At 35.0% G+C, this 23,692-nt stretch overlaps 1 protein-coding gene across 1 annotated transcript in view; it reads left to right on the top strand.

Moving 5' to 3' along the window:
- The window catches only part of HOMER1 (homer scaffold protein 1), a 130,411-nt gene extending 107,722 nt beyond the window's left edge, over nucleotides 1–22,689 (top strand). The window contains exons 7-9 of the mRNA XM_007471969.1: nucleotides 2,971–3,081; nucleotides 3,699–3,779; nucleotides 20,890–22,689. Coding sequence (XP_007472031.1) covers nucleotides 2,971–3,081; nucleotides 3,699–3,779; nucleotides 20,890–21,078 — 381 coding nt within the window. The 3' untranslated portion in view covers nucleotides 21,079–22,689. The remainder of the gene's footprint in view (nucleotides 1–2,970; nucleotides 3,082–3,698; nucleotides 3,780–20,889) is intronic.
- The last annotated feature ends 1,003 nt before the right edge of the window (nucleotides 22,690–23,692 follow it).

Here is a 23,692-nt window from a genome sequence, read left to right as displayed (position 1 = left end):
CCCGCGTCTCCTGCATCGGCAGGCGGACTCTCAAGCACTGCGCCACCAGGGAAGCCCCTACTGTGTTTTTTATTGTTTTTTACCACAATAAAAAAAATTAACTTAGGACAACTGATTCATAATCCAAAAAACATTCATTGAGGAGCTATCCTTTTTATGTATTCCCTGCCCTTGAGGAATTTTTGCTTTAAGTAGTCAATTGAATTTTAAAGAATTTAAGAAACAAAGTATTTTTATTTACTCACATAATTATAATTTCCAGTGCTCTTCTTTCCTTCCTGTAGGTCTGAATTTCCATCAGGTACCATTTCCCTTCAGCCTGAGTAACCTCCTTTAGCATTTTTTATATATATTTATAAATATATATACATATATATTTTGTCTTTACTACAGGTTGTGTTTTCCTATTTCTTCATGTCTAGTCATTTTTGGTTGTATATTGGATATGGTAAATGAGATGATGTTATAGAGCCCATAGATTCTGTTATCTTTCTCTGAATATTCAGTGTTGAATTTTGTTTCAGCGAGCAGCTAAATGACTTGTATAGTCATCCCTTGGTATCTGAGGGGGATTGGTTCCAGGACACCCCCACCCCGCCCAACCACCTCCTGGATACCAATATCCACGAGTGCTGAAGTCCCTTATATAAAATGGCATAGTACATTCGTCCCTTTGTATCCACAGTTTTCACATCCACCGTGGGTATGGAGGGCTGACTGTACTTTGAAATTTGGGAGGTATAGACTTAATGCTTTACTAGTTGGTTTATTTCCGTTTTGTTCTTAATTCTAGGGTGAATCCTTGAGTCCTGGAAAATCTTTATTTCTAAGGCATAACCCTTCTGGGGTTTCACTGGGAAGCTTAAGGTGCTTGCTAAGACCTAATTTGGTGGGACTCTAACCTCAAAGTGTCTTCTCTGTGGTGAGCACTACCACGGCTTAGCTCTTTCAGCCTTCTAGCTTCTCTCCCATACCGCTGAACTCCTTGGATTCCTACTATTACATGTTCAGTTCAGAAGTCAGCCAAAGATTTAAGGGGTGTCTATATGCTTTTTAGAGGTCATTTTTTCATACAGTTCCCTGAATTTCTAGTTGCTTAAGCAAGGCATCCCCAACTCCTCAGACTCCTTGAGAAAATAAGATCTCAGGTTTTTGCTTGAGTGCTAGTCAAACAACTTAGCCAGACTGCACAGTGCCTTCAGGCAAAAAGATGTGTAAATGTGTATCTCACCCAGTATGATGCTTTCTTTCAGTCTTTTGCCCAATTTGGTCATTCCCAGGGCTTCTAACAGTTGATGTTTACATTTTGCCCATGATTTGCAATTGTTATCTGCAGGAAAGGTAATCCAGTAAAAGCTGCTCCATCATTATCAAAACTAGAACTCCTCGTGAGGAATATACTGCCTAATTGAGCAAAGAAAACTAATATATATTAAACAATAGGGAAAAAATAATTCCCAAGATTTTTGAACAGATGTTCAGTGTTGTAGACCAGAGGTCAGGAGAGCCTTGAGCACTTGGGTAGATAGGAATGGCTTTCTAGAGAAGTGCATTCTGAGCTGAGAGTTGAGGGTTTGGTTAGTTTTGAATGGTTTTCAAAGGTAAGAGAAGACATTCTAGTTAAGACAACAAGATGGGTATGAGCGTGGTTTGTTCTTAGGACAGGGAGATTTGCCTGCTTTTAGCTGAAAGTGCATAACTAGGTGTCTTGGGCAATGAGATGTTTAAGGAGTTTGTGGCTAGCTTATGGAGAACCTGAGAGTTTAGATTTGATGCTGTGAAAAAGATGAGCCATTGAAAGGCTTTTAATGGGACAGTCACACAATGTAAGATGATATTAGCAGTTTGCAGAAGAGATAAAAATAGACAAAGGATATAATTAGGTCCACTGGCAAGTCATTGTTTTTGTTTACACCTGGATGATAAGGGTCTGCACAAGGCTATTAGAGCATGAATAGAAAGCAAGAAAGTGATATGAGAGGTAGAGTGACAGAATATGGAGGTTAATTCAATACTTGGAAAATGTAAGGGAGAGAGATTTGCTGTTTCCTTAGTAGTCTACAATTTATTATATTCTAGTCAATCAGAATGTATGAGATCCTGACATGTGTAGAGAGCTTTGATAAGGTGTGTGTGTGTTTATGTTGACTTCTGTCTATTTTGACTGTTTTTGGATGGTATAACTTTTAGGGATAATGCTGTCCTCTGTTCTCTCAAAAAATAGCAAGTGCACATTAGAAGTTATGTTGCTCTCTGGACCCTCAGTAAATTTGTATTGAGTAGAGAACTGTTTTCTTTTGCTCTAAGAACAAATTGATGTGAAGATATTCTAGTATCAAATGATTTAAGTTGTATTTTAAGCATATCTTTTCTTCCAGATTCCTTTACATTTTAGAAATGTCTTTGAAAAGTTTTTCACTTCTGCAAGGCCAGTATTCAGAACCCATATTTAATTTGAAGGCTACAGATGGAGGGCAGATGGCTGATTTTGAATTTGTTTTCAGAAGAAATTTTTAAAGAAGACTTTCATTACAGGGGTTCTCTACTGTCATTAATCACTTAATTTAAGTTTTCCTAACCTTTTCATGACCAAGTCTAATTATTTCCTTTGTTCTTTATCCTTAGTCCTAAATTGATTTTTTTTTTAATTTTTTAATTTTATTTATTTATTTTTGGCTGCGTTGGGTCTTCGTTGCTGCGTGCAGACTTCCTCTAGTTGCAGCAGAGGTGAAACCCGTGTCCCCTGCATTGACAGGCGGATTCTTAACCACTGTGCCACCGAGGAAGTCCCCTAAATTGATATTTTTAACAAATCAATTCTATTCATTCTACCTTGTCAATATTTCTCAAAATTAATTTTGATATATTGATTCAAAATTCATTAGTCACCTATCAGGGACTTATATGTCTTCAGCAAGAAATCCTTTGAAACTGTCGTGTAATTTAATCTGTGTTCTCATTTAATTTTAGGTTACTGAGCTTGAATGTGTTAGTAGTCAAGCAAATGCGGTGCATACCCATAAGACAGAATTAAATCAGACAATACAAGAATTGGAAGAGACGCTGAAAGTGAAGGAAGAGGTATTTGCTACTGCTCACTTGTCTGTAATCTCACTAAAATATGTGTACAAACATTACAGTCTATGTCAGATTTAAAGGTACTTTATGCAGTAAGGTCAGGTTGTGGGGTGTTTTTAAGATGAAATTTTTCTTGAGTGTTATAAGCTTGTTCATATTTTTCCTATCCCTGTGTCTGTTATGAACTACAGTGAGGCAGTCAGACTGAGATACTGCCTCTTGCCTTCTGTAATGAGAGTTGCATTCATACAATCAACAGAAAACCATTAGAAGTTAAATGAATTTTAAAAGCTGTTCCTTTGTCTAGTTTCCAGTCAAAAGATTTAATATCCCAGGACAGAATTATATCCACAAAGCTTGAAGCAACCTTAAAATGTTCAGACTGCTGTTTCTAAGCAGTGCTGTACCAAAGCAACCAAGCTGATTTGTTGCTTAAGATTATGCTGTACTAGACAACATACCCATAAAGATGAATTTACCCCTTGAAATCAGTATAAAGGAATGTTTTTTAAGTCATCTTTTTTCTAAGGACTGGGACAGTAATTTCGGGGAATAATAAGGCCTTCTCTCTCCTTGATATAGTTAAAATATTGTTAAAGACATTGCTCTACTTTTTCTAGGAAATAGAAAGATTAAAACAAGAAATTGATAATGCCAGAGAACTACAAGAACAGAGGGACTCTTTGACTCAGAAACTACAGGTGATCTATAATAAAATTTTTTATTCATTTCTGCATAAATGAGAGTCATCAACCATTCTTTCACTTAGTAATGACTTTTTTTCTGCAACTCCATTTTATAGGTTATTGGTCACTTTTCTTTTCCAGGACTTCTGATTCATGCCTGATCATTGATTTTTCAAAAATTACTTGATAACTTCATCTACATAGCTTATCATCATAGATGGTCATTTTATAAATTGTCTTTAGTAAATTATTTTAGAGATGTCTACTTTTTAACATAAAAAGTACTCTGAACTTAAAGAAAATTTCTCAAATGGATTATATTCAGTTTCGGAATTCTGCTCGTTTTCTTTCACTCTGAACTAATGTATGAATTACAGCAGTAGTTGTGCCCTAATGGAAATCAAGGTAGTGTTCTTTTTCTTTCCTTGCCCTAACTAATTTTACTCACTTTTCTCTGCATAAATAGTATGCTTCCTGACTCTAATTCACATATACATATCCTTTGTCAGTGGTAATCAGCCTTGGTTGGGGAAGATTTCTCAAAATTACAACCAAAATCTCCTGCTGCCAGCTCAGGCACTTTTCTTATACCCCATGACCTCAAGAAGGGTTAGGACCACTTCAGGGTTTGGAGTAGTTATAAATGTATGTATAAAGTGATGAATTTGGGACAAAGGGTGATAAGTGGGACCTGAAAGCCTAGGATTGGAAAGAGTACCTAGATTATTATAAGAATGACCAACATTTCTTGAGTGCTTATTATGTACCAGATACTGTGCTTTACTTACATTATGCATTTAATCCATAGAACAGTCATATGAGGAAACTAAGGCTTGGATAAGTTAACTTGTCCAACCTACATTTAAATGAGCGCAAATTCTGTAACAGAGACCCTTCATAAAACAAACAGTTTCTTTATATGAAATGAGATATTTCCTTCTTTCTCTCCCATCACTGACTTTCAGCAGTCTGGGAAAAATGAAGTTGCTTGTTTTGGTCTGCCCTATTAAACAGTGTTCCTATATTTAACCATTTGTGTAGATTAGTGGTTCTCAACTGGGGGGTAGTTTTGTGCCCCAGGCGACATTCAGCAATGTATGGAGACATTTTTGATTTTCGCAGCTAGGGTAGTGGAATTGATATTTAAGTAAATTGAAGCCAAGGTTGCTACTGAACATTGAATTATCCAGCCCAAAATTTCAAGAGTGCCAAAGCTGAGAAAACCTTGGTGTAGAGTTAAAATATGAAGCATGTAATCAGGGCTGGAAGAAATGGGGGAAATGCAGGCTAGTTTTGTCTTTTGTTTTGGTTTGGCTCCCATTGTTTAATTACTTGCTTTGATACAGGCAGTTGCTAAGCACTTATATATATTAGCACTAACTCTCACAGTAACAGGTGTGGTATCCCCATTTTCAAAGAGAAGGCAGCAGTTTAGAGGTGTTAACAAGTTTAATTAAAGCACTTAGAAAGTAGTGAAGCCTAGATTTGTTTTGATTCTAAAATCTCTGTTCTTTCTGCATTACCACACTGTTTCAGCAGCCAAGCATCCAAGCCATCCCTAACAATTCTTGGGAAATATTTTTTCAGTTATGTATACATTTACATTGTCCCAGAGAAACCAAGAAATTATTTATTCATATCAAACTTCTAAATGTATTTCATTATTGATTGAGCAGTAATTGAATCTTACAGCTGGCACCTAGAATTGTGACTATCAATTCTTACCTGTTCTTTCACTGAATATCAAAACTACTTATCAAAACAGCCTACCTGGAATAGGACAGGGAAACTTTCAGAAAACCTAAGGGTGAATTCTAAAAGGCCAAGCCACAGAAATAACCTGTATTTCTTCCAACCTGAAGAAAGTTCCTCCTTTATAGCCTGGCCCCTCCTACCTAAAGATCTGCTTGTCAAAAGTTCCAACACTCTTGAACCTCCATTCATAAATTCAGTCCAAAGAATTAGGATCATTAAATATTTGGAATGGTAGAGGAACTTTGAAATTGCAGTGCATGGATTTGGATTGTAGGTATGGATATGGATTAAAAAATTGTAGTTATGGGTAAATTAAAAATAGTATGATAGGATTTTTCTAATTTGCAAGTGTTTTTTTCCTCAAATGTCAATGTAACATATGCTCATTGTAAAAAATTTAGAAAAATGTAATTTAGCAGGGAAAGAAACCCCATAATCCCATCATCCTAAGGCAAAGTGTTTAGAATTTTCTTCCCCCAATGTTTCTTTGGATAACTTTTTCTTTATGTGAGACATATAGATACCAATTTGTTATCTTACTTTCCGAACTTAACATTATGTCATAAGTGCATATGTTGATAACTTTTTCTTTATGTGAGACATATAGATACCAATTTGTTATCTTACTTTCCGAACTTAACATTATGTCATAAGCTGCATATGTTATATGGCTGTATAGTGTTCTCCTATATAGATATACCATAATTTTCTTCCAACATTCTTACAGGGATGGTTATTTGTTTTCAATGTTAGCTGTAATAAATAATGTCATAATGAATCTTTTTACATAATCCTTTCTCATTATTTCTTTAAGATGAACTTTTTAAGAAGAATTACTAGTTGTCAATGTTTTTAAATTACTTATGCTGAGAAATTGATGTCAGGAACAGCAGGATACCCTCTGGATATTGGTCTCCTCCCATGTTTGCTGTCTGATAAGGAACAAAGGAGTAGCTTACTATTTTTTTAGTATTATCATTTTTTTTATTACAAATTTTCCATATGCTTATTGTCATCTTTCTGTATCTTGAAGGCACCAAGTACATTTTTCACCTTAGAGTACCTGGCATATCCTTGCCTGGAGGTCTGAGCCCCCAATGCGCTAGTTTCTAATGTAATTTACATCTTGGCTCACATGTTAATTTCTCTGATTTCCCAATTTAAGCACTACTTTGCAGGCCACTACACCCCCCCCAGTACTCTTTATAATATTACCATGTCTTATTTTCCTTGTAGCAGTTATCACCATATGAAATGATCTTGTTTTTTTTTTATTTTAAAAATATTTATTTATTTATGGCTGTGTCGGGTCGTAGTTTTGGCATGCAGGATCTTTCACTGCAGCATGTGGGCTTCTCTGTAGTTGTGGTACACGGGCTCCAGAGTGCACAGGCTCAGTAGTTGCAGCGTGCGGGCTCCAGAGCATGTGGGCTCTGTAGTTGTGGCATGTGGCTCTCTAGTTGTGGTGCACAGGCTCAGTAGTTGCGGCATGTGGGATCTTAGTTTCCTAACCAGGGATCGAACCCGCATCCCCTGCATTGGAAGGAGGATTCTCAACCACCAGGGAAGTCCCAATGATCTTGTTTTTTAATTTATTTTTAAACTTTTTATTTTGAAGAAATTTCACACTTACAGAAAAGTTGCATGAATAAGACAAAGATTTTTCATGTACCTTTCACCCACATCCCCCAGATGTTAACATCTTTGCCATATTGGTTTTGTTTTATCATTATGGAGCTCTCTCTGTATATATTCATATTTTTTTCTAAATGTTTGAGAATAAGTTCCAAAGATGCTATCCCTTTGCCTCTAAACACTTAAATGTATATTTTCTTTTTTTATATTTAATTTTTTAATTAATTTTATTGGAGTATAGTTGATTTACAATGTTGTGTTAGTTTCTACTGTACAGCAAAGTGAGTCAGTTATAATATACATATCCACTCTTTTTTTAGATTATTTTCCCATATAAGTCATGACAGAGTACTGAGTAGAGTTCCATGTGTTGTACAGTAGGCTCTTATTATCTATTTTATAGAGGGTAGTGTGTATATTTCAATCCCAGCCTCCCAATTTATTGCCCCCCTTTCCCCTTTGGTAACCATAAGTTTGTTTTCCACATCTGTGACTCTATTTCTGTTTTGTAAATAAGTTCATTTGTACCATTTTTTTAGATTCCACATATAAGCGATATCATATGATATTTGTCTTTCTCTGTCTGACTTCACTCAGTATAACAATCTCTTCGATGTGTTTTTTCTAAGAGTAGGACAGTCTCTTAGATAACCATCAAAATCAAGAAATTATCTAAAGACTTTATTCAAATTCCCATAATTGTCCTAATAATCCTCTTTATAAGAAAATTTTAAAAATTGTTTTTCTGGTCCAGGATTCATTCCAGGATCACAAGTTGTATTTAGTTGTCATGTCTATTTATTTTGTTTAAATTGTCCCAGATTTGGCAAGTGGGAACCTTTTTAATCCTGCTTCTGTGTCCTTTGGATGTGACCCTATCATTTTTTAAAGAACTTCATGTTTTAGCTCAACTAGATATTCCTAGTTGTATTTATCAGCTTCAGCCTTGAAATTAGCTATTTCTTCAAAGAAAAATTTCTTTTAGCAAAGTTCGGCGTTTAGAAACCAAGTTCTGGGCACAAGATATACCTTTTGCTATTGAGATGTCATTGTTTCTAGGCCCTATTAATGATCAGAGCTAGAAGTACACACATAGCACATTATGTCCATTACAATAGCTATATTGAAAAAAAACAAACCTGAAATCATACTCATACCTCCCACTGCAGTCCAGTACTATGGAATTCATTTTAGCCTTCCCCATTTTCCTGTTAGTAACTCCTTTCCCCAATATTGTTATAAAGCAGAAACTAGCACACCATTGTGAAGCAATTATACTCCAATAAAGATGTTAAATAAATAAAACACAAAAAAGAAACCACAATATGTTTATTTGCTTGCTTAGTCCTTGAAAGCACAGAAAGTAGTTTCTAATTCATACCACTGCCAAAACAACAACAACAACAAAACCCTACTAACTAGAGATCAGTATTCTTTTTGTCCTTAGCCTGTGTTCAAAAGTTAGGTTAGTTCTTCCACTCCCCCTTTTCAATTGGTTAGTTATTCATTTGAAACACATTTATGTTCATTTGTATCTTATTATATTCCATTTTAGTTTTTTCTTCCCCATTCTTCTTTATTTTGTATTTGTATGCATTTACAGAGCATATGAAACATTAACATGGTTCTAAAAGTCAGAACTATTCAGGAAGGTATCTTCAGGGACACATCATCCTGTCCAATCCAGTCTACCCCCATTCTTGCCCCCCATTCCCAGCTGCCCCCTGTGGTAACCAATCTCATTAGTTTCTGGTTTATCCTTTCTGTGTTTCTTTTTACACAAATGAACAGATATGTCTCTTTCTTAATGTCCTCCCCTTTTTTTCCTATACAAATGGTAACATACTCTAGATTACTCTTCCGCACTTTGCTTTTTTTTAATCTAAGGTATGTCCTGGAAATCACTCTGTGTCCTGTCAGTTCATAGAGACCTTGTTCATTCTTTTTTTTAGCTGTATAGTACTTCATTTGCACGTGTGACAGTTTTTTCAACCACACTCCTTTATATGGGTATTTAGGTTGTTTCCAGTATTTTGCAGCAGTACTACAATGAGTAATCTTGTGCATAGGTGTTTTGTTATTGTTGGAGGTGTATCTACAGGGTGAACTCTTAGAAGTGAGATTTCTAAGTGAGAAGATCATGTAGTCAAATTCCTCTCCATGATGGGTTGTGCCAGTTTTCCCTTGTATCATCAGTGTGAGAGAATGCCTGTTTCTCCACAGCCTCACCAACAAAATGTGTTCTCGTACTTTTTTAACTTGTGGCAATGTATGATAGGTGGGAAATGATAGTCTTAATTTGTGTGTCCCATATTATGAGTGAGATGAAACATCTTTCATAAGCTTAAAGGCCATTTCGGTATCTTTTTGTACCTATATAGATTGTGTATTCTTGTCTTTGCCCTTTTTTGATCCTTCTTCCACAAAATTTCAAGAGTTCTTTATATATCTGCAGTTATATGTTACAAGTATTTTCTCCCAGTTTGTCAAAGTTTTTGACTTTGTGTAAGATGGTGGTGTTGTTTTATGTAGTAGTCAAATATATCATTCTTTTCTTTCATTGCTCTAGCTGTCAATCATAGTTAGATAGCTCTTTTCCAAACTCAAATCATATGGGAATCCATCCATATTTCCCTTTAGTACTTCTGTGGTTTCATGTTTTACATTTAGATCTCTGAGTCACTTGGAGTTTGTCCTTCTGTGTGTGGTGTGAGATATGGATCTAACTTTATCTTTTTCCAAATGTCTATCTACTTATCACTACCATTTATTTAAAACTTTATCCTTTTTTCCAGAGATTTGAGATATTCAATTTCCATGTGTGTTTTGGTGTATATCTGGACTTCCTATTCTATTCTACTAGTCACTCTTATGTATTCTTAGTACCACACTTCTTTAATTGTAGAGGCTTTACAGTATGTTTTAATATCTGATAAGGCCAATCAGTCCTCATAGCTTTCCTTTTTCATTGTTTTTTTAATATATTCTTACGTTTATTTTTCCATACAAATTTTAGTATTAACATTAGTACCAATTTTAGTGTCAATGAAAAGTTTAGATCTATAAAACATTTCATTGGGATTGCTTAAAATTTATAATGCTGGTTTAGCAGAAGTGTGGTTTCCTTCCTATCCAAGAACAAGGAATGTCTTCTTATTTGTTCACATCTACTTCTGTGTTTTTCAGGAGCATTTTAGGGTTTTCATGCTGTGAATGTGGCATGTTTCTTGTTTGTTTGTAAATATTTAATCTTCTTTTCTCCTATTGAAAATGGAGTTTTCTCTACCATTGTATCTTTTAATTGATTATTGTTTATATATTGGGTTGGCCAAAAAGTTCATTCGGGTTTTTCCGTAAGATGTTACGGAAAACCGGAATGAGCTTTTTGGCCATCCCAATATATGAAAGCTGTTGAATTCTGTTTGCTAATTTTATATCCCTCTACCTTACTAAATTATTTCATTGTTTGAACTAGTTTTGTCATTTATTCCATTTATTCTCTAAGATTTCCTAGGTATACTAACATATAATCTGCAAATAGAAATAATTTTCCTTCTTCCAGTTCTTATGCCTCTGTTGATTTTTCCTGTTGAATTACACCTGTTAAAAATACAGGTACAGAGGTGGAGTCAAGATGGCCTACTAGAAGGACGTGGAATTCGTGTCTCCTCATAACTAGGTCACCTACCAGGCACCAGTGGGGGACCACGGACACCTAAGGGGACAGAATGAACCCCCAGCGACCAGCTTGCAGGATCTTGGTTGCCAGGCCGGAGGTCGGGCCCAAGCTCCTGTGGTGGGAGCCCAAGTCCAAACTGCTGGACTAACAGAGAACATCAGACCCCAGGGAATATCAGTTAGAGTGAGGCCTCCTGGAGGTCCACATCTCAGCACCAAGATCCGGCTCTTTCTAACTGACTGCAAACTCCAATGCTGGACATCTCAGACCAAACAACCAGTAAGACAGGAATACAGCACCACCCATCAAAAAAACAAACAAAAATGAAACGACAAAAAAAAAAAAATGTTACAGATGAAGGAGCAAGGTAAAAAACTACAAGACCAAATAAATGAAGACAAAATAGGCAACCTCCCTGAAAAAGAATTCAGAGCAATTATAATAAAGATGATCCAAAATCTTGGAAACAGTATGGAAAAAATACAAGAAACATTTAACAAGGATCTAGAAGAACTAAAGAGCAAACAAACAGTGATGAACAACACAAATACTGAAATTAAAAATACTCTGGAAGGAATCAATAACAGAATAACTAGGCAGAAGAACGGATAACTGAGCTAGAAGATAAAATGGTGGAAATAACTGCCAGGGAGCAGAATAAAGAAAAAAAGAATAAAAATTGAGGACAGTCTCAGAGACTTCTGGGACAACATTAAACACACCAACATTCGAATTATAGGGGTCCCAGAAGAAGAAGAGAAAAAGAAAGGGTATGGGAAAATATTTGAAGAGGTTATAGTAGAAAACTTTCCTAACATGGGAAAGAAAATAGTCACTCAAGTCCAGGAAGCACAGAGAGTAACATGCAGGATAAACCCAAAGAGAAACACACCGAGACACATATTAATCGAACTATCAAAAATTAAATACAAAGAAAAAATATTAAAAGCAGCAAGGGAAAAACAACAAATAACATACAAGGGAGTCCCCATAAGGTTAACAGCTGATCTTTCAGCAGAAACTCTGCAAGCCAGAAGGGAGTGGCAGGACATATTTAAAGTGATGAAGGGGAAAAACTTATAGCCAAGATTACTCTACCCAGCAAGGATCTCACTCAGATTCGATGGAGAAATTAAAAGCTTTACAAATAAGCAAAAACTAAGAGAATTCAGCACCACCAAACCATCCTTACAACAAATGCTAAAGGAACTTCTCTAGGCAGGAAACACAAGAGAAGGAAAAGACCTACAATAACAAACCCAAAAAATTAAGAAAATGGTAATGGGAACATACATATTGATAACTACCTTAAATGTAAATGGATTAAATGCTCCAACCAAAAGACATAGACTGGCTGAATGGATACAAAAACAGGACCCATACATATGCTGTCTACAAGAGACCCACTTCAGACCTAGGGACACATAAAGACTGAAAGTGAGGGCATGGAAAAAGATATTCCATGCAAATGGAAATCAGAAGAAAGCTGGAGTAGCAATTCTCATATCAGACAAAATAGACTTTAAAATAAAGACTATTACAAGAAACAAAGAGGGACACTACATAATGACCAAGGGATCTATCCAAGAAGAAGATATAACAACTGTAAATATTTATGCACCCAATATAGGAGCACCTCAATACATAAGGCAAATGCTAACAGCCATAAAAGGGGAAATCGACAGTAACACAATCATAGTAGGGGACTTTAACACCCCACTTTCACCAATGGACAGATCACCCAAAATGAAAATAAATAAGGAAACACAAGCTTTGAATGACACGTGAAACAAGATGGATTTAACTGATATTTATAGGACATTCCATCCCAAAACAACAGAATACACTTTCTTCTCAAGGGCTCATGGAACATTCTCCAGAATAGATCATATCTTGGGTCACAAATAAAGCCTTGGTAAATTTAAGAAAATTGAAATCGTGTCAAGTATCTTTTCCGACCAAAACGCTATGAGACTAGGTATCAATTACAGGAAAAAAATCTGTAAAAAATACAAACACATAGAGGCTAAACAATACACTGCTTAATAACCAAGAGATGACTGAGGAAATCAAAAAATTCCTAGAAAGAAATGACAATGAAAGAAAACACAATGACCCAAAACCTATGGGATGCAGCAAAAGCAGTTCTAAGAGGGAAGTTTATAGCAATACAATCCTACCTCAATAAACAAGAAGCATCTCAAATAAACAACCTAACCTTACACCTAAAGCAATTAGAGAAAGAACAAAAAAAACCCAAAGTTAGGAGAAGGAAAGAAATCATAAAGATGAGATCAGAAATAAATGAAAAAGAAATGAAGGAAACGATAGCAAAGATCAGTAAAACTAAAAGCTGATTCTTTGAGAAGATAAACACAATTGATAAACCATTAGCCAGACTCATCAAGAAAAAAAGGCAGAAGACTCAAATCAGTAGAAATGAAAAAGGAGAAATAACTGACACTGCAGAAATACAAAGGATCATAAGAGATTACTACAAGTAACTCTATGCCAATAAAATGGACAACCTGGAGGAAATGGACAAATTCTTAGAAATGTACAACCTTCCAAGACTGAACCAGGAAGAAACATAAAATATAAACAGACCAATCACAAGCACTGAAATTGAGACTGTGATTAAAAATCTTCCAACAAAAGCACAGGACCAGATGGCTTCACAGGCGAATTCTATCAAACATTTAGAGAAGAGCTAACACTTATCCTTCTCAAACTCTTCCAAAATATATCAGAGGGAGGAACACTCCCAAACTCATTCTCTACGAGGCCACCATCACCCTGATACCAAAACCGGACAAAGATGTCACAAAGAAAGAAAACTACAGGCCTATATCACTGATGAACATAGATGCAGAAATCCTCAACAAAATACTAGCAAACAGAATCCAACAGCACATTAAAAGGATCATACACCATGGCCAAGTGGGGTTTATCCCAGGAATGCAAGGATTCTTCAATATATGCAAATCAATGTGATACACCATATTAACAAATTGAAGGAGAAAAACCATATGATCAGTTCAATAGATGCAGAAACAGCTTTTGACAAAATTCAACACCCATTTATGATAAAAACTCTCCAGAAAGTGGGCATAGAGGGAACCTACCTCAACATAATAAAGGCTATATATGACAAACCCATAGCCAACATTGTTCTCAGTGGTGAAAAACTGAAACCATTTCCACTAAGTTCAGGAGCAAGACAAGGTTGTCCACACTCACCACTATTATTCAACACAGTTTTGGAAGTTCTAGCCACAGCAATCAGCGAAGAAAAAGAAATAAAAGGAATCCAAATCAGAAAAGAAGAAGTAAAGCTGTCAGTGTTTGCAGATGACATGATACTATACATAGAGAATCCTAAAGATGCCACCAGAAAACTACTAGAGCTAATCAATGAATTTGGTAAAGTTTCAGGATACAAAATTAAGGCACAGAAATCTCTTGCATTCCTATACACTAATGATGAAAAATCTGAAAGAAAAATTAAGGAAACACTCCCATTTACCATTGCAACAAAGAGAATAAAATACCTAGGAATAAAGCTACCTAAGGAGACAAAAGACCTGTATGCAGAAAACTTATTATAAGACACTGATGAAAGAAATTAAATGATACAAACAGGTGGAGAGATATAATATGTTCTTGGATTGGAAGAATCAACTTTGTGAAAATGACTATACTACCCAAAGCAATCTACAGATTCAATGCAATCCCTGTCAAGCTACCACTGGCACTTTTCACAGAACTAGAACAAAACATTTCACAATTTGTATGGAAACACAAAAGACCCCGAATAGCCAAAGCAATCTTGAGAACAAAAAATGGAGCTGGAGGAATCAGGTTCCCTGATTTCAGACTATACTACAAAGCTACAGTAACCAAGACAATGTGGTACTGACACAGAAACAGAAATATAGATCAATGGAACAGGATAGAAAGCCCAGAGATAAACCCACGCACATATGGTCACCTTATCTTTGATAAAGGAGGAAAGAATGTACAGTGGAGAAGACAGCCTCTTCAGTAAATGGTGCTGGGAAAACTGGACAGGTACATATAAAAGAATGAAATTAGAACACTCCCTAACACCATACACAAAAATAAACTCAAAATGGATTAAAGACCTAAATGTAAGGCCAGACACTATCAAACTCTTAGAGGAAAACATAGGCAGAACACTCTATGACATAAATCACAGAAAGATCCTTTTTGACCCACCTCCTAGAGAAATGGAAATAAAAACAAAAATAAACAAATGGGACCTAATGAAACTTCAAAGCTTTTACACAGCAAAGGAAACCATAAACCATAACCATAAACCACAAACCATAAAGGTGAAAAGACAGCCCTCAGAATGGGAGAAAATATTTGCAAATGAAGCAACTGACAAAGGATTAATCTCCAAAATTGACCTGCAGCTCAATATTAAAAGAACAAACAACCCAATCCAAAAGTGGGCAGAAGATCTAAATAGACATTTCTTCAAAAAAGATATACAGGCTGCCAACAAACACATGAAAGAATGCTCAACATCGTTAATCATTAGAGAAATGCAAATCAAAACTACAATGAGATATCATCTCACACCGGTCAGAATGGCCATCATCAAAAAATCTAGAAACAATAAATGCTGGAGAGGGTGTGGAGAAAAGGGAACCCTCTTGCACTGTTGGTGGGAATGTAAATTGATACAGCCACTATGGAGAACAGTATGGATGTTCCTTAAAAAACTACAAATAGAACTACCATACGACCCAGCAATCCCACTACTGGGCATATACCCTGAGAAAACCATAATTCAGAAAGAGTCATGTACCAGAATGTTCATTGCAGCTCTATTTACAATAGCCAGGACATGGAAGCAACCGAAGTGTCCATCAGCAGATGAATGGATAAAGAAGATGTGGCACATATCTACAATGGAATATTACTCAGCCATAAAAAGGAACGAAACTGAGTTATTTGTAGTGAGGTGAATGGACCTAGAGACTGTCATACAGAGTGAAGTAAGTCAGAAAGAGAAAAACAAATACCGTATGGTAACACATATATATGGAATCTAAAATTTTAAAAAATGGATATGAAGAACCTAGGGGCAAGATGGGAATAAAGATGCAGACCTGCTAGAGAATGGACTTGAGGATATGGGGAGGGGGAAGCGTAAGCTGGGACGAAGTAAGAGAGTGACATGGACATATATACACTACTAAATGTAAAATAGATAGCTAGTGGCAAGCAGCTGCATAGCACAGGGAGATCAGCTCTGTGCTTTGTGACCACCTAGAGGAGTGGGATAGGGAGGGTGGGAGGGAGGGAGACTCATTTGGGAGGGGATATGGGGATATACGTATGCATATAGCTGATTCACTTTGTTTTACAGCAGAAACTAACACAACACTGTGAAGTAATTATACTCCAATAAAGATGTTAAAAAAAAACATGCTCTGAGGAGTAAACAAACCAAAAATACAGTGTTAAACAATAGTGGAGGTGACAGACTTATCTTTTTCCTGATCTTTGTGGAAATGCCTCTAATATTTTTCCATTAATTGAAATGCTGGCTTTACCACTAAAATATACGTATCTTACCATATTATGAGAGTGGCTAATTTCTATTTTCTTGAGTGTTTTTACCGCAAATGAGTGAATTTTGTTAATAGCTTTTTTAGTATCTATCTAGATAATCATAGTTTTTATCCCCAGATCCATTAATATGGTTTATTTTATTAATGGATTTTCTAAAACTGAACCACATTTGCATTCCTAGAATAAATACCACTTAGCTGTGCTGTATCATTTTATTAATGTGGTACCAGATTTTTGTTCCCTCTTATTTACAGTTTTTACATGATATTCATTTGTAATATTGGTCTGTAACTTTCTTCCTTTTTCAGGTGGGGGCTGAATTATAAGATTTAGGTATCAAGGCTATACTAGCTTCATAAGATAATTTGGAAGATTTTGTTTATTTTCTATGCTCTGGAATATCTTATGTCATATTGGAACTGTCTGGTCTTTGAAATTTTAATAGAACTTGCCCTTGAAACCATCTGGGCCTAGTGCTTTTTATGGAGTAATTTTATGATTACTCTCTATTTCTTCTGCAGATATTGGGCTGTTTAAGCTTTACATCTGGGTTTTCAAATATTCAGTGGGAACTCTTATAATTTCTTATTTTATATAGTTTTTTTTTCTTTTCTTTCTTAAGTAATGATATGTCTATTTTAAGCTTTTTGCGAAAGGAGATTTTGACTTATTAGTGTTACTCTTTTTCTGTCCTCTACCTAATGAATTTTTACTTTTATCTTTATTTCTGCCTTTTATTTTGGTTTACTTTTTTATTCTTTTTCTAGCATTATGAGAAGGGAATTTAATTCCTTTATTTTCATTTTTATTTATTTGTGTTTAAGGCTATAGATTTTTCTCTGGTCATTGCTTTAATGTGTCCCATAGATTCTGACAGTGTTTCCATTATTTCTTGAAGTTCTGTAATTTTGGTTTTATTTCCCTTTCACGCTAGAAGTGTTTAAAAGAACGTGTTTTAATTTGCTCGTGGAAGGGCCTTTTAGTTTTATGATTTAGTTACTTATTTCTAGTTTTACTGCATTGTGATCACAAGGGTTTGTTTATGTAATGTCTGCTTTGAATAATTTACAGATTTTTTGTGTAATCTAGCATACGATCAGTTTTATGAATGCTCTTTATTGATTTTGTAGTTTAAGGCTTCTATATCCTTACCTTTTTTGTTGTTGTTCCTCTTGATCTGCCCTATATTGAGAGTGGAATATTAAAAGCTCTTATCAGTGTACTTTTTTCTGTGTCTCCTTAGACCTCCTGTAGTTTCTACTTTATAAAGGTGGCTACTGTGTTTCTTGGTACATAAACATAATTGTTATATCTTCATTGTGTGTTGTCACTTTTAGCATTAAAGGTGTCTTTCTTCGCCGCTTTTTCTACCACTATTACAACCCCTGCATGGTATACCTTTGGCCATATCATAATTTTTGGACTTTCTAAATGAATTTCCCAGTGGACGGACCATTTATTTTATAATTAGCTATCCCCAAAGTCCCTTTCTCTTCTTTTTACTCTCAGAAGTATGCCTTTCCAATGTTGCCTTCTCGAGTGTCCTGTACACTGTGAATTTGCTTCTTGTAGGCTGCTCTGGTCTACCAGGACTTTTTGTTTTCCACCAGTATTTTGGTACTTTCAGTGGTCTTTCTCTTTCTTTGGATTATTAGAGTTCAGTCTTAGGCCTTTCATTCTCCTCTTCCTTCTTCTGTGCATTTCCCCACAACCCTGCCTTGCCCTCTGCGAAGAGAATAAGAACTTGAGAGATATCTTTGCTAGAAACTGGTGCTTATATCTCCTAATTATAGGGAACTTGAAGTTTGTATTGTTCTCTTTCTTCTAGTTGAAGTTGTGGAATTCGTGTCATTTTATTTGTTCTTATTATTGGTTTACAGTTTGGAAAGATGGTTGAAAGATTTCAGTGCACACAGTGATTTCCTCGGTTACACAGACATCTGTTCTGTTGACTTCTTTGTTACCAGTATCTTCCTTCTAGAATGCATGCTCCATCAAAACAGGGCCTGTCTTTATTTTCTACTTTATCTTCAGTGCCTAGTATGTAGAAGACACTCAGTAAATAATTGTTGAATAACTTCTTTTACCCATTTTTCTGTTGAATTATTAATGCTTGTTTTGATGATTTATGTCATGTTATATATGAAAGGTTAATAATCTAATAGAACAATAATTTATCTTACTTTTAAGAGTTTAAGGTGTGAATCAGATATTAATAAAGACAATTTTTTGTAGCTTTTATTTAGATTAAATGATGCAAGATTTAAATTTATAACCTGACCTGGTCCCGTTGATGGTGGTAATAATTGTCTACATTTTTTTAATCACTGTAGTGTTGTAGACTCCATATCTAACAAATACAGAGCATTTGTATTTATACACTTTCAGTTACTGCCTTTTAAAGCACTCAAAAGGGATTTAGCAAATTCTGGCCTTAGTGCTTTATCTTGGCGCCCCTGGCATATGCTCACATATCAGTAAAGGAGAAGGGGAAATAGTAGCACAAAAATGATAATAAGCAGAAGAATGAGTTGGGATGGAGAATACAAGTCAAGAAGAAGGGATGGAAAATATAGACAGAAGGTAGAAAACTGGGACATGCCACCAATCAGGTTGCTTCATACTGATCCTAGGTTGCCTGTTCTTCCTCTGGGATCTTATTCTCTGCCTCAGAATAGACCAGCACCAACAGCATTGTATTGGATCCCTTTTGTTACGGGCCTAGTGAAATTCCTCCATCAGAGAAATGGCTTAGAGCACAAGACTCCTGGAGAGAACAGCTCAATTTTAATAGCTGAGGGAATTTGGTGTTTTGTTTGCTTCCACTGAAAATGGTTGGATGTTTCATTGATTGGCAAGGAGAACAAGGAAGCCTTTCATTTTTAAGGACGGCTTTAGAGGGCAAACTGGGCGGTGCCTGCTGAAGTGGGTGTTTTCTAGTGAATGACATTTGGTCTATATTTACAGTTGGAAACATTCTACAGTACTCTTTTTTTTTTTTTTTTCTACAGTACTCTTAAGCTTATTGTTTAAGCAGGCAAGAGAGCATGCTGTGCAATCATGAGTGGAATTTTTACATTTGATCCCAGGGTCTGTTTTCTCCCCCATAGTTTAGAGCCTCCATGAACTTGGCTTCTGAATTTATAAATATTTTATTGGTTTCAGAATCTGCTCTCAGTTTACTTATCTTCACCTTGTAGATTATTCAAAGGAAAAAGATTAGAAACATACCTGTTTAACATCTAACAGTAAATACTTTAAGATTAGATTGGAATTCCCTAAATTCTTTCTTTATAAGTCATTATAACTGCTTTTTTCCCTTTTTTGTATTTTCCCAGGCTCTTCGACTCATCTGTGGTGTCCTTTTGCTTGAGCTTTGCTCTTAGTTAAACATGTGAATATTTCTTTGTGTTGAGAATGCTAAATCAATGGTTACTTTCTTATATGTATTCAAGTCAATTTTCCAATTATTTTTCTCAAAAGTTTAATTTTGGATAAATACATTTTGGAAAGAAGTGCTCATAATCCCAACAACCAGAACTGTTTCCTATTTTCTGTGTGTACTTTAATTCCTATTGTTTGTCCTCATGCATACTAATTTTTGCCTCATTGCAGTGTGCTGCTTCATGTTCTATTTTCATTTAACATTTACCAGATTGCCTTTCAATAATTTTTTAAAAGCAGTCTACTGTCCTTCAGATATATAGTAACTTCTAAATAATTTTTAAGTATGCCAGATTTTATTCTGTTTAAAAAGTTAAAAATTTTTTTGTTGTCATGAACTTTTACTTCCCTTTTGTCATTTTTTTCTTTCCTTAATCTGCAGTATATTGGAATTGTTAGTTGTATAATTCTCTTATATGTACAGTTATTATATGTCTTCACTACAGTTTTTAGCAGGTGAGCTATATTCTCTACCATATGCATTCATTTGATATTGAGGCGAAACAAAGAATAATTAACATATTCAGAGAATCTTAAAACCTTATTTGAGTCATTTTTCTTCTCTACATCTTTCTCCAAAATTTCCATAAGGAGAAAAAAATAATTTCTCTCTTTTTCTCTGCCTGCTTTCATCTGAAATTGCTAACAATTGTGCCAGAGGAAAAGAACATGGGCAGAAATAGAAAAGAGACGCAGATAATCCACAAAATGGGTCTTCATCCGATCTCAGTATTTGAAGTGCCTAGACTAGTGTTGCCTGGCACAAAGCAAGCAGTCAGGAAATTTGCATTGGGGGGACAGATGTATTCATGAACAAGCCAATCAATAAAACCACATGGATTTCTCAGATGACAAAATCTAGAAACCTCCTTAAATTGTATTGAGACTCAGAAGGTCATCCTAATTATCAAACTGCATTAACCACCACAATATTAGTCATAACAAAAGTTATACTGTTTAAGTCTTAAACTGACACACATATATATTACACTTTTGTTTCTAAAGGAAGTAGAAATTCGGAACAAAGACCTGGAGGGACAACTGTCTGACTTGGAGCAACGTCTGGAGAAAAGTCAGAATGAACAAGAAGCTTTTCGCAATAACCTGAAGACACTGTTAGAAATTCTTGATGGAAAAATCTTTGAACTAACAGAATTACGAGATAACTTGGCCAAGCTACTAGAACGCAGCTAAGGAAAGTTAAATTTCAGTGCCAATTGATTAAAAAATATACTGTCTCTCTTCATAGGACTGTTTGGGCTCTGCATCAAGATTGCACAAAAAATTTGAATATCCCTTGTCCAGGAGGAGGATCTTTTGAAAATTGGAATTGTATATTTCAGTGTAAATTTTAGAGTTCAGCTTGTAGCTAGTTGGGGAAAAAGAGATGAAAAACTTGAACTACAGATTACCTCCATGTATATTATTGGCCATAGTTAACTAGAAAGTTATAAACAGACACTTAATGCAATCTTTTTTCTGATATTAGCCAATGGGAGAGTTAACAAATGTCTGGGTCACATCCCCTTTTTGTGTTCAACACAGTGAGGTTATCTGCTTTTTAAATTAATTTATTTATGATATCTAAAGCTGTGTTTTGTGCAAAAACTTAGTGATGAAAGCCCTGTCTTTTGTTGTAATCTGAATAATTTCTCAGGATATTTTTGCACTGCTGGCAGCAGTGCCATTACCAATTAATTCTTGCCAGGAGTGAGAGTGAGCTGCATCTTTAATTGAAACATACTTACTATAACTGGGTGTATAGAGTTCTTCCCTTTTTTTATACTGGAAGATATTTCACTCTGGTGACCACTCTGGTACACTCTGGTGTTCTCTAATCTTGTCTGCTGTATAGTTTACTTTTCCATATTGATTCCATGTATTTATGAGAAGATATTGTCTCCCATTTTATTACACATTTTAAAGCCAACTAATGAAGGCAGCTGAGTCCCTCCAAAATTTTTCTTTTTAAATTTCTAATAAATTTGACACACAGTACTGAAATACAGCAGCCCGTCACTGGCGGTCTGGTCTAGCAATGTTAAGTACATTTACAGAATATGCAGTTACATTTATTTATATATTTTGCAAGAAATCTTTTCTGAATGATTAATGCATTTCAATTTACAAATAATAATGGTTGTTGGGAAACTGTTTATTATAGATCATTTTAAGATGTATAGCTATTTTAAAGGCGATCCATTTCCATCAAGCAGCCAATCAGAGGACTATTGGGATTGGAGCCGTGTACTCTGTCTGGGTCTTCACATCAACCACGTCTCTAGTCAATCCTCACAAGGCAATATTCTAAACTGTTAACTAGGCATTTCAAAACAGGAATTCAAGTCAGCGGGCTCTTCTCAGTGAACAGGATTTAATGTTGTTTTGAGGTAATTTTAAAGGACTTTTAGCGAACATACATTTCTTTATATATTTCTTTTAAGAAACTGTTTTAAAAGTAAGTCAAGTGCTGTCTAGTCTGCTTATGGAGTAGGAACTGCATCAGAGTCCATATATTCTTGCTGTCCAATGCTTGTGATGTTGAGGAGGGTTCTTATTTAAAGTGTATGCTTGAGTATCTGACTCCATGGAGTTTACAAATGCACTGACTTTTTGTTTGTACCCCAAAACAGTTGAATTGTTAAGTACAGAATTAAGCTGGTTAATCAATTTGTAACCATTTTTTCACTCACAAACAGCTAATCAACACTAGACAATTTTGTTTTATATATATGTATGTGTATGTATGTAAATACATACATATTTATATTAGAGTGAAAAATAAATGGTTTGTTTCTAAAGTTAGTTTCTAAAGTGAGTTTCCAAGTGTCTCTGAAAAGTTTATATTAGACACTTAATCATCTTGTATTATATGTGCTATAATATCATGTAAGTTACCTCCATCTATTTTAGGGTATTTGCCTCACCTGTTTATAATAGGGAGGATAATTTAGGTACACAAGCTCAGAGCTATTTCTCTGATAAATCAGGTAATAACATTTATTTGATTGATGGAATTTTGAAGTAGATGTGATTTTATCCATCAGTTTCTGAGTAACAGAGCACCAGATTTTAATTTAAATAGGGGATTTAGCACTAGGGATCAGGAAATTTGGTTATGAAGAGTTAAAAATTAAAAAAAAATAGGGTAAGCTGTTGAAATGGTAAGTGAATTATTTTAATGATGTAATAAGATATTTTAAAATTTTGACATAGTTGTCATTTAATGGGAAAATAACTCACCAAAATGTCTCCACTTGAATTGTATTGATATATGAGACATCTGTAATTCAATATATACATATACTCATATGTATATACAGAAAATTATTTTTAATATTTTCCTATGGACATGAAATCTAAAATTGGAAATTTTGTGAGTTTTTTTCCTTTCCAATAGAGTCTAATTTTTTCTTTTTTTAGTGATTCAACAATTTCTTGAGGGCTGCACCTTTAAATTCCCAGATTGTCATTAGACGTGTACAGTATATGGGATAAGGTGGACACAAGTGCACATATAAATAAAATTTTCTTATTAAGACTATTTTAAACATTCATTTACAGTAGGAGAGTATCTAGAAATCATCATCTACAAGTCATAATTAGGTTGTGTGCCTACTGTAGTTTTCTTCATTTCTGTATTATATAAATAAAAGTTTGCATATTAAAATTTGATTTTTCCCAGAGACAAGTATTATATAATGTATATTTAGATCAAACTGTGGTAATATATTTATCAGAAAATGTTGGGGACTATAGCCTGAACATGTGGACTTGAAGTGACACAGAAAAGGAGAGCAGAGATTGA

The sequence above is a fragment of the Lipotes vexillifer genome, unplaced genomic scaffold, assembly GCF_000442215.2.
Source record: "Lipotes vexillifer unplaced genomic scaffold, Lipotes_vexillifer_v1.1 scaffold83, whole genome shotgun sequence".
NCBI classification, from domain to species: Eukaryota; Metazoa; Chordata; class Mammalia; order Artiodactyla; family Lipotidae; genus Lipotes; species Lipotes vexillifer.
This window is presented reverse-complemented; position numbering and strand designations above follow the sequence as displayed.